We start from the raw sequence: 12,290 nt of genomic DNA, 5'->3' as shown, positions 1-12,290 counted from the left end.
AACCATACTGCTCTTTCTTTGACGATCGCGTCGTTCTTAGAACAAGCCCGGAATTCCTGCCAAAGGTGGGAGACATGTTCCACAGAACACAAGAGATAATACTACCTTCTTTCTGCAGAGACCCAAAAACGGAAAAAGAAAGTAAACAGCATAAATTAGATGTTAGAGAAAATCTAATGTCTTACCTAGAAAAAGTGAAAGAGTTCAGAAAATCAGAGTCGTTATTCATCAACTATACAGGCAAATCCAAAGGATTAAAAACCTCCACAAAGACCATTGCCAAATGGATAAAGGATTGCATCATACAAGCATACAGCATTATGGGTAAGGATCCTCCAGAAAACTTAAGGGCCCATTCCACCAGGGCAGCCGCAACTACGTGGGCTTACAGGGCAGGTACATCACCGTTGAATATCTGCAAGGCGGCGACCTGGAAGAATCTGGGAACATTCATGAGGCACTATCGATTGGACCGAATAACAGAGTCCGATCAAGACTTCGGAAGAACTGTCTTAAAGGCAGTTAGCCCACCCTGAGGTTGGTGATTGATTTCTTGCTTATCATCTCAATGTATACCTGTCCTGGAGTGTTATTGGAAAAACCAGGAGTTAGCTCACCTGGTAACGACATTTTAAGTAACACTCCAGGACAGGTGGGGGTACCCACCCCCATATATATCAAGTATTGCATGATATACATGTTATGTTATGTTATATGTATGTAAATGTAATATAATAGGGTTATGTTGAGTATATTGTTCCTGTTCCTTTATATTATACTGCCTGACCCTTGGTCCTTGTTTGATTTATAGAGAGGCTGAAGGATATTTCCTGTTCCTGGGAGGAGCCAAGTCTCAATGTATACCTGTCCTGGAGTGTTACTTAAAATGTCGTTACCAGGTGAGCTAACTCCTGGTTTCTCCTATGTTGCTATCACTAACAGTAGGTAGTAGAAATGTGACAGGTTTTGGCCTAGTCCATCTCTTTATAGGGGAGTCTCAGGGATCTATTTACTTTCAAAAGCACTTTGGCTCTGTCCAACTGCCAAAAAACTGTGTAGCAAGCAGGGAAGCTGGCCAGCATCGTTTAACTCCTTTGTAGGGAACATCTTCATAAAGATTAAAAGCCTTGCTGAGAATCCCCTACGAAGAGATGGACTAGTCCAAAACCTGTCACATTTCTACTACCTACTGTTAGTGACAACAACATAGGAGAAAAGTAATCAATAGTTCATAGATTTTAGCTCTGGCATACTTCAATGAATGTGTCACTGAGCAAAAACAATAAAACAGTTAAAACTTAAAAAGTACGGTAGATTTAAACATAATATAAAACTGTGGAATATCTTAAGTCATTTTTAGGAGAAGGAAGATAGATACAATCATTTATTTCATTAGTTTATTTTTCTCTGGTGTCCTTGAAGCGCGGTACACACTTTCAATTATGATTGGCCAATTGCTGACAAATTTTACCACCTCCATATAGTATGAGGGTCTCCCTACACAATCTGCTCATAGTATTCAATAGCTGTTGGCCTTCATCCTACATGGAGATAGTAAAGTTGGCCAATCTTAAGGCCCATACACACACCGGACTGGAGGCAACGACGGGTCCGTCGTCACCTCCCGCTGGGTGGGCGTTCCAACGACAGTCCGGCGTGTGTACGCGCTGTCAGCGGACTGATACGGCTTTTTCTGAGCGATCCGCCCGGCGGATTTAAAAATGTCCATTACCCCATAACAGCTTCCTGGTCAACACACTGTTAAACTGTAATCACCCACTTGAGCCATAGGGAAACATGGACATTACCTTGCACATTCAGTTGTAACTGACAGCTGCTGATATAGTTCAGTTCTGACAAAATATTGTCAGAACTGGAAGGGATCACTGTAAGAAGAATATGGTGAGCTTCTGAGAGGAACTGACGGTGAGGTTAGTATGTAATATTCATTTGCAGCTACTTCATGTGTTTATTTTAAATTTTACTTGCTTCAGGTTCTCTTTAAAGAGACTCTGTAACTTTAAAAAGATCCCCTGGGGGGTACTCACCTCGGGTGGGTGAAGCCTCCGGATCCTAATGAGGCTTCCTACGCCGTCCTGCGTCCCACGGGGGTCTCGCTGCAGCCCTCTGAACAGCCGGCGACAGGCCCGACTGTAATTTCAATATTTACCTTTGCTGGCTCCAGCGGGGGCGCTGTGGCTGCATTCGGCTCGGAAATAGACGGAAATACCCGATCTCCGTCGGGTCCGCTCTACTGCGCAGGCGCCTGCGCAGTGGAGCGGACCCGACGGCGATCGGGTATTTCCGCCTACTTCGGAGCCGACAGCCGTCAGAGCGCCTGCGCAGGAGCCAGGAAGGTAAATATTATGTCACGGCTGTACGGAGGGCTGCAGCGAGACCCCCGAGGGACGCAGGACGGCGTGGGAAGCCTCATTGGGATCCGGAGGCTTCCCCCACCCGAGGTGAGTACCCCCCCAGGGGACGTTTTGCCGTTACAGTTCCTCTTTAAGGCCTCTTTTCCACGGACAGTTGAACTGTGTGCTCAGTAAGCAGTTGCCAGGCAGCAGAGCAGTTGTGAGAGGCATTTCACTGCCTATCAACTGCCCGTGGAAAAGAGGCCTTAGGGTAGGAACACAATAGGCGGTGTGGGAAAGGTGGCATTTTGTGTGAGTTTTAATATGGTTGCGGTTCACATATATAAATAGCATATGTGCTTTGTATGCCGTTTGCATGCTTTTTTTTTTTTTTATGCAAATCACTAGGAAGTCAACAGGAAGTGGAAATACATCAAATTTATTTATTTTATTTTACTTTTTTTACGCATAAAAAAAGCATACAAAATGCACTAAAAGGCAACACCTCTGCATCACCATTGACTTTCATTCTGTGCGTTTTACATGCGTTTTGGAAAAATATGCAGCAAGACCAGCGTTTTTAAAAACGCACATTACAGACCGCAAACATATGCGTTTAATCATGCAGCCCATTGACTTGCATTATGTGCGTTTTCTGCAACATCAGTGTTTCTGCCTAGTGTTCCTACCCTCAAAGAAAATCTGTAAAGGGGAAAAAAGTGTCCCTGGGGAATACTTACCTCGGAAGGGAGGAGCCTCTGACTGCTAATGAGACTTCCCCCATTCTCCTATGCCTTCTCGTTCCTGTGTTTGGCTGCCCTGCACAGCACACGGCAGTAATATTTACATCTGCGCTCCAGTGCAGGCGCAGCACCAGCTTCCCCCTTGGGCTCCATCGGCTCCAAGTAGAGCACCTGCACAGCAGAGCGAACCCAGTCAGGCTCAGCTACTTCCGCTGGAGCCTGAGGGGGAAGCCGGTACTGCGCCTGTGCAGGAGCAAAGATGTAAATATTACTGTTAGAGGTTCAGAGGCTTCCCCTTCCTGAGGGGAGTAGCCCCAATTATTTTTCATTTTTTTCACTACAGGTACACTTTTTTTAAATTTAAGTATTTATATAGCGCCGACACATTACGCAGCACTGTACAGAGTATATTGTCTTGTCACTAAGGCCTAGTGCACACCAGAGCGGTTTGGCACCGTTTTTCGTTCCGCTTGCGGATGTGGAAACGCTTGGGTAATGTATTTCAATGGGCTGGTGCACACCAGAGCAGGAGGCGCTTTGTAGAAACGCATACTCCCGGGCTGCTGCAGATTTTGGATTGCGGAGGCGTTTCTGCCTCCAATGTAAAGTATAGGAAAAACGCAAACCGCTCTGAAAAACGGCAGTTCAGAGCAGTTTTGCAGGCGTTTTTGTTACAGAAGCTGTTCAGTAACAGCTTTACTGTAACAATATATGAAATCTACTACACCAAAAACGCTTCACAAAACCGCAAAATGCTGGGTAAAACGCTACAGAAAAATAAGAAAAAGCGTTTCAAAATCTGCTAGCATTTTGCGGATCTGCTAGCGGGTTTTGGTGTGCACCAGGCCTAACTGTGTAGTGCATGTATCAGTCTAGGGCAGTGATGGCTAACCTTGGCACTCCAGCTGTGACAAAACTACAAATCCCATCATGCCTCTGCCTCCCCAAGTTATGGTTAGAGCTGTCAGAGTATTGCAATGCCTCATGGGACTTCTAGTTCCACCACAGCTGGAATGCCAAGGTTAGTCATCACTGGCCTATGGCCAATTTAGGGGGGAAGCCAATGATCTTATCTGCATGTTTTTGGGATGTGGGCGGAAACCGGTAGACAGGTGGCATGTTTGTACAGATCTTTTCCAGGGAGTTCTCCTTTCTTTTTTTTTTTTTTTTTTTTTTTTTTTTTTTTCCCCTTCAATAAATTGAATACTGAGAAAACCCCCATGAAGAGATGGACTAGTCAAAAACCTTTCAGTTCCGTCATATTTCTACTGACTACTGTAAGTGACAGCAACATCGGAGAACAGTACAGTAGTTTATAGTTCATTTTACTCGAACACACTTTGTTTAAAAGTTTAAATTTACAGTTTTTCGCGGTAGTGGTCCTTTTAATCTTTGTTTTTTGTTTATTTTTTGGATGGATGTTTTTTGGATGGTTTTCCACCGTTCCTCTTCCAATATCATACTTCATATCATTTTTTTGTTCCTCATTCCAGAATGGCATCAGCTGATCTGAAGGTGAAGCTGAACTGTTACATCAGTCTGGACAAGTGCACTGAGCCGGCATCGACAAAACGTGGACACAGCTTATGCCAGAGTTGTATCGACACCATGTTGAATAGCCAACAAGGTTGCGGTATTTATTCTTGTCCGGAATGCAGGACTGAATATCCAGAGCGCCCTCTACTGGCAAAGAACAGACATCTCAGAAACCGAGTCGAGCATTCCATGATGACTCACCTGGTGAGAAAGAAGAGCAGTATCTTATGTACGTACTGTGATTTTACAGAACCGGCTGTCAAAATGTGCCTTCAGTGTGAGACCGCCCTCTGTGGTAAGCACTTATCTCACCATAATGAGACAGTTGACCATCCCTTGACTGACCCTTCCATATCCATGGAGCATGTGAAATGCCCTGCTCATAACAAGGTGATTAACTATTACTGTTCAGAAGATGAAACCTGCATCTGCGTGTCGTGTTTTGCCAACGGAGATCATCGTGGACACTTGGTGAGGAGCATTGATGAAGTTCTCAAGGAGGAAAAACAGAACATAGAACAACTTTTGGAAAAGATTACTTGTGAGAAAGCTGGAATGGAAAAAAGCCTTCAAAAAGCAAGGAACCACGTGGCTCAAGTTGAGAAGGACGCAGCCCTCATCACTAAGAAAGTCGGTGGTTTCTTTGAGGAGATCCAAGAAAAAATGAATGTTCTAAAGAAAACCGTTGTGGGGGAGATTAACAGACAGGCCAAAGAAATACGACTGCAGGTCTCTGATCTGATCCAGAAGATGGAAACCAAGGAAAACGAGTTGTCCCAAAGCATTGACTGTATTCAGGACGTCTGCAACAGAGAAGTCCCGTTCTCTGTCCTATGTGGTCAAACATCGCCTAGTCTTTTTAAAACTGAGCCTGGAAATGACAAAACAAGCCATCCTATTGGAGACCTCAACAAAGGAGTGTTCTCGAATCTTTTACACACTGGCCTGTGGGATATTGTGGTTGGTTTACAGAAAGATCTCCACCTAGGAGGACCCTCACCGCTAATGATGGATGCCAACACCGCTCATAGAAAAATGGCCTTATCTGCAGACCTGAAGACTGCAGCAGACTCCTGCATAAATTATATACGTCCAGAGTCCCCTTCACGATTTATCCTCCACAAGCAGGCTTTGAGTGTGAATAGCTTCACAGAAGGTCAACACTACTGGGAAGTGAAGACAAGTACCACTGGCATGTGGGACGTTGGCTTGGCCTATCCTAGCATCAAACGAGATGGGGATCGATCAGGGATTGGCTACAACAACAAATCCTGGTGTCTGCGCAAATATACAAAAAGATACATGGCGGCCCACAATTCCAGAGCCCAGTCGCTGCTTATGGAACAAAGCTCCCAAATCATAGGCATTTATTTAGATTATGAGGCCGGGAAGCTGTCGTTTTATGAACTTTTTGACCCATGCAGGAGTTTATACAGACACATCCACACCTTTACCGCCACCTTCACGGAGCCTCTGCATGCTGCCGTGTATGTAGATGATGGAGCCTGGGTCACGGTTAGACACTAGCAAAATGTGTCCTGATCTATAGTGATGGCGTGCCATAAGATGTAAAAACCTCTGATTTGCATGCAAATTGAATGCTGCTTGACAATGGGCCAATCGAGATCAACAGGAAATCCACAGTGGAGCATTTGAGTTGTTGGATCTTGTACGAACTTGTGGGTTGGTGACTTCTGACCCAAAGGACACACTAATGTTCTCGAACATCTCTGCTGTACGAATGCTTATTTATTTATTTTAAAGAATATAGTTTGACCTTTTTTTGTTGTCTTAATAATAAAAATGTCTAGAGGTTTCTTTTTGCTTTTTCCACGTAAAATGTGTGATTGGTTTGCTTTCTCATCGTTTGTGTTTTGATTTTCTTGTTTAGGAGTCCCCTGCTCCCTCCTTCTCCTCTTCCTCCAATAGTAGAAAAGATTTTGGTTAGCAGTGCACTCCAGCTTCTCAGTGAGCAAAAGATTTTTTTTATTCTCCAATTACATGTCAACACTTAAAGAGAACCCGAGGTGTGTTTAAAGAATGTTATCTGCATACAGAGGCTGGATCTGCCTATACAGCCCAGCCTCTGTTGCTATCCCAAACCCCACTAAGGTCCCCCTGCACTCTGCAATCCCTCATAAATCACAGCCGTGCTGTGAGGCTGTGTTTACATCTGTAGTGTCAGTCTCAGCTGCTCCCCCGCCTCCTGCATAGCTCCGGTCCCTGCCCCCGTCCCTTCCCTCCAATCAGCATGGAGGGAAGGGATGCAGGCGGGGACCTGAGTTCTGCAGGAGGTGGGGAGAGCAGCAGACTGACACTATAGAGATAAACACAGCCAGCTCTGACAAGCTGTTTGTCAGCAGCACGGCTGTGATTTATGAGGGATTGTAGAGTGCAGGGGGACCTTAGGGGGGGTTTGGGATAGCAACAGAGGCTGGGCTGTAAAGGCAGATCCAGCCTCTGTATGCAGATAATATTCTTCAAACCCACCTCAGGTTCTCTTTTTAAGTTAACAATTGTTTCGGGGCCATCAGGGGACCTCTGATGGCCCCGAAACAATTGTTAACTTAAGTGTTGACATGTAATTTCAGAATAAAAAAAATCTTTTGCTCACTAAGAAGCTGGAGTGCTAACCATAATCTTTTCTATTATTGGACTGTCTATTGGATGTGGCTTGACATCCGTGGTTATGCACCCGAATACTACGGAAAGGTGTGCCTCTCCTCACCATTTATCTCTTCCTCCTTCAGGTGCAGCATCTTCACCTGCTTTCTCCCTTGCACCTTCACAGCCACCCTCCTCCACTCCGCCTCTTACCTTGAGCGGTTCCTGCTCCTCTGCCCACAGCAGCCAGGTGTCTGTGAAGGAAATCTTTGAGCGGAAGAAGCCAATTTCTGCCAGTCACCCCCTTGCCCGGCATCTGACAGCTGGCGTGGCGGAACTGTTAGCACGCCAGCTGTTACCATACAAGCTGGTGGACTCTGAGGCCTTCCGTAAATTTGTGGCCATTAGGACACCGCAGTGGAAGATGCTAGGCTGCAATTTTTTCTCTAAAAAAGGCGATACCCAAACTGTACCGTGAAGTGCAGAGGCAAGTGGTGTCATCTCTGGCACACAGCGTTTGGGTCAAGGGTCCACCTGACCACGGATGCCTGGTCTGCCAAGCACGGTCAGGGCTGCTACATTACTTACACAGCCCAAACAGTTAAAGGGAACCTAAACTGAGAAGTATATGGATGTTTCCTAACAATACCAGTTGCCTGGCAGCCCTGCTGATCTCTTTGGCTGCAGTAGTGGCTGAATCACACACCTGAAACAAGCATGCAGCTAATCCAGTCTGACTTCAGTCAGAGCACCTGCATGCTTGTTCAGGGACTGTGGATGAAAGTAATAGACACAGAATCGGCAGGAGGGTCAGGCAACTGGTATTATTAATTTTAAAAGGAAAAATCCATATCCTTAGTTTACCTTTAAAATCTGTCAGAGCTGATTTGTTTTGGTCGAGTCCATCTCCTCATGGGGGATTCTCTGTTTTTGTTTTTTTTCAAAAGTATTCACTGAATGACAGTTGCTAAGTCTAACTGCCAAAATAGTGTGTAAGTGATTAGGGAGGCTGCCTGGTGTATATTATTTTGGCATTTAATGTGCCATTTAGGGAATGGTTTTTGTAAACCAACAAAAAAAACCTTGAGTAACCCCCATGAGGAGATGGACTAGTCCAAAACCTGTTGGCTCTGTCAGATTTTAACAGTTTAATTTTTTCGCTGAAGTGGTTCTTTAAGTCCCTCCATCCCCCTGTGCCTCCTTATGTCCGACTTTGTGACTCCTTCTGTGCCTCCTACTGTCCCATCGTGCTGCCCCGGCCCGTACATTCCTCTGTCCTACTGTGCTCCCTCCTGTCCTCCTTTGTGCCTTTCTCCACTAAATGGAGGTGGTAAAATTGGTCAATGATAACCAAATCAAAATTGGATGCGTATGTGACCTAATTTAAACTGAATAACCAAGCAGCTTGGGGTTACATGTGGGGTTGGTGTGGCTGTGTAATATTTAAAGCTATAGGCTTGCTATACACCAGCGGTTCTGGATGCTAGCCTGGCTTAAAGGGGTGGAAAGAGAATTTGCATATTCAGTAGTGGTGCATTGTGGGTAACCACAAATGTTCCCTTACAGCAGAATTATTGCAAATTTCCTTCTGTTTTAAGAGGGCCAATTTCACCAAGCTAATTCAAACTATCATCTTTTGAATACTTTACACAAGGAAAAAACGATGACTCTTTCCCTCGCAGCAGCCGTAGCTTTTTCACTACAAGCCAGGGACAGACATAAAGGCGTATTCGCACGGCGAACAGGTTAATATTTTCCTGTCATGGAAAAGTGATTCTCCCTGAGATCTCCAGAAAGGAAACCTCTGCAAACTAATTGCCCCATCATGTGTTTACATTGGACGCCATCTGTTACATGCAAAACTCCGTATTCTGACATCATTGCTGGAAAATCAACACAGAGGTGTTTGAAATTGTCACAATGTGATTAATCTCCCCGGGAAATGTTTGCTGCTAATATGACTGCTCATCTGGAAGAGTAAATATTGTGAATGGCTCTTATAGGGAACTGGAGAATAGATTCACTAGATTTCCACTAGGTGGCAGCACAGGCCTAGAAATGTGAGTGATGCATATTAGTAAAATTGATTCTTGTTGGGAAAATCTGAAGCTAAAATAATAAATAAAAAAAAAACAAATACAGGTTCCCATGCAGAGGGGAAGTTCTATAGAGCATTCCCATGATATTAGCAATAGCCTAGCCTTTCAGTTCCCAAACACCCCATACATATATTTAAATAACACAGACGACCACCATAATGGATTTTATAGGCCAAAGCAGCCCGTTTATTAATCATAACTCAAAACATATAACTTCAGAGAGCTGAGGTAAGGGATCCGAGGTTCTGTAACCTGTTGCACTTAAAGGGATACTGGCAAGCAGCCTGGAACCGGCCCCCGCCGCGGTCACCGGCTCAGGGACAGCTGCATGCCCACCGAATCACTCTCACTTGCTGAGATCCTACCCGGGCGGTTTTGCACCTGAGGCAAATCCCCCCGAAACCCAACGACCTTCGGAGCCCTTACCCCTCCTGCTGCCATGACGATGATTGACGAACCTGTCGGGAGAAAACACCTTCACGACACAAAGAAACAAGGGAGGGAGGGAGGGAGCTTCTCGCCTAGCGCCTGACTGTGCGCGCTCCGCCCCCCTGCACATTCAAAACTGGCCTTCCGCTCCACCCACACCTTCTTCCATCCCCTTCCCCTCTAACTTAACCCCTTGCCTTCTGGCAGGCTGCACTATCATGTGCGGCCTTCCAGATTCCCCTGCGCTACACTTCCAGGCCTTATCTTGATATTAGCAATAGCCTAGCCTTTCAGTTCCCAAACACCCCATACATATATTTAAATAACACAGACGACCACCATAATGGATTTTATAGGCCAAAGCAGCCCGTTTATTAATCATAACTCAAAACCTATAACTTCAGAGAGCTGAGGTAAGGGATCCGAGGTTCTGTAACCTGTTGCACTTAAAGGGATACTGGCAAGCAGCCTGGAACCGGCCCCCGCCGCGGTCACCGGCTCAGGGACAGCTGCATGCCCACCGAATCACTCTCACTTGCTGAGATCCTACCCGGGCGGTTTTGCACCTGAGGCAAATCCCCCCGAAACCCAACGACCTTCGGAGCCCTTACCCCTCCACCACGAACCGACGTGACCCCTCACGGCAGAGAGGCCCACACCCTCAACGCTCTCTGAATCCCCTCTTCAATCCCGAGCGCCCACAAATCGGTTCCCACGTCATTCAAGTGAACCCCATCCCTGCTGAGAAGCAGGTGGAGGTCACTCTCCAGCTCGACGTGCCTAATGGCTACGCCCCCATTGTGCACAAAGAATCTCGCCACCTCCTTATTCATCTTTACCCTGGCCCTGTTAATTTTAGTCACAGACCTAGCCAATCTCCACTCAGATCTGGCGACCACGTCTGACCACGCTAGTACCGTAGCTGGGAACTCCCTCTTCAATCTTAGGAAATCAAATTTGATATCCCTAATGATCACCCTCGTGGATTTTGAGGCAATGTCATTGCCCCCGACGTGTAAAACTAACACATCTGGGGCCCTATCCCATTCTGCATACCTGCGGATCTCAGGCAAAACCCGTGACCACACCATACCCGGGAAACCTAACCATCTGATAAGGACCTCCTGTCTTGGAAATCCCAGTTGACGCCCTTCTGGGCGGACAGCAGCTCTTCTCGCGCCCCTAGAGACATAGGAGTGTCCGAAGATCCAGACTAAGGTCGGTCGTCCTGCACAAACGATAAAGCAAGACAAAAGGGGGAACAACACTAAAACCCAATTTTAAATAACAACTACATCTTACATCAAATGTGGCCTGACGTAGGACCTATACCTCAATGAGTCCCATCTGCCTATCTTCTTGACCACCTCCTCACCAAGCCCCCAGCGTGCAGCCTCAGTTGCCGCCCCTATTCGAAACGAGTGGGAGGCGAACTCGCCAGGAGGAAGGCCAACTTTTGCAAGGCACTTGCGAAAAATTGCGGAGAACTGAAAGCGCGAGAGTGGAGAACCGTCCGCATGCGCTAAGAAAACAGGGGCCGATTGCGGCCTTGACTGCAAAAACCTGGCAACCGTATTCCTGGGGCACAATAACCCCCCTGTCTGAAAAAGTGTGATAACCTTACCCTTGCCCGCGCGGTCTGTTTTAGACTTGCGCAACATAATGGATACCGCTTCCTCCTGCAATGACACATCCCCGGCGAGGATGCCTCCCACCGTGGATTTTGACCTACTCACCAATTCCCCCACCCGGAACGCCCCAAAGAAGGCCAACACAAAAGCGGTGCTGAAAAGCAACACCTCATTTTGGCAAGAACATATTCCCTGCAGGGCCGAAACCACCTTACCCAGGACCTCAAATGTGACAGGGCGCCTCGAATCCCTTGTGGGGAACCCCGCTCTAAACCCTCTCATCGCCTGTCCCACCCTAAAATCCTTGGTAACATCCTTTTGACCCCTGGACTTAAACAAAAAGGCCAATGCCGCCAATTTTTTGGACATGGCCGCCGCTGAAGTGCCTTCCGCAAAGTTATTCCCTACAAAGAACAGGAGCAAGCACGCTAGATCCTCCTCTGTCGAGCAGCCCCCAACCTGAGCCATCAAAGCGTCCCACGCTGTCCAAACAGGCGCGTACGCTGCCCATGATGACTCTGAGAGGGACCTTCTAGTCAGCTGGTCGATCACCCGAAAGGCATTGTCCACATCGCCTCTGGACAAGGAACCCCAATCTCTTCCGCTGAGGGTGCCGCTGCCCGGAACCTGTCCCACTGGAAGCGAGATAGGGCATCAGCAATAGTGTTGTCCACCCCGGGCAAATGCACCGCAAAGATGCAAATATTCAACTGCAAACAGCTCAGGACTAAACGTCTCATTACCCTCACAACTGGGGGCGAAGAAGCTGAAAACTTGTTCACTGCTAGTACTACCCCCAAATTGTCACAATTGAAGCGGATACGCCTGTTGGCCAGGCGCTGACCCCACAATTGTACCGCCACGACTATCGGGAATAGCTCCAGCAACACCATG

General features: G+C 46.8%; 1 protein-coding gene across 1 annotated transcript; it reads left to right on the top strand.

The window, feature by feature from the left end:
* Positions 1-4,591: 4,591 nt before the first annotated feature.
* LOC137562421 (E3 ubiquitin/ISG15 ligase TRIM25-like) lies at positions 4,592-6,160 on the top strand. Its single transcript, XM_068273764.1, has one exon. It carries the CDS (start codon positions 4,592-4,594, stop codon positions 6,158-6,160), a length of 1,569 nt encoding a protein of 522 aa, XP_068129865.1.
* The last annotated feature ends 6,130 nt before the right edge of the window (positions 6,161-12,290 follow it).

This window comes from Hyperolius riggenbachi, chromosome 3, assembly GCF_040937935.1.
Source record: "Hyperolius riggenbachi isolate aHypRig1 chromosome 3, aHypRig1.pri, whole genome shotgun sequence".
Taxonomy (NCBI): Eukaryota; Metazoa; Chordata; class Amphibia; order Anura; family Hyperoliidae; genus Hyperolius; species Hyperolius riggenbachi.
This window is presented reverse-complemented; position numbering and strand designations above follow the sequence as displayed.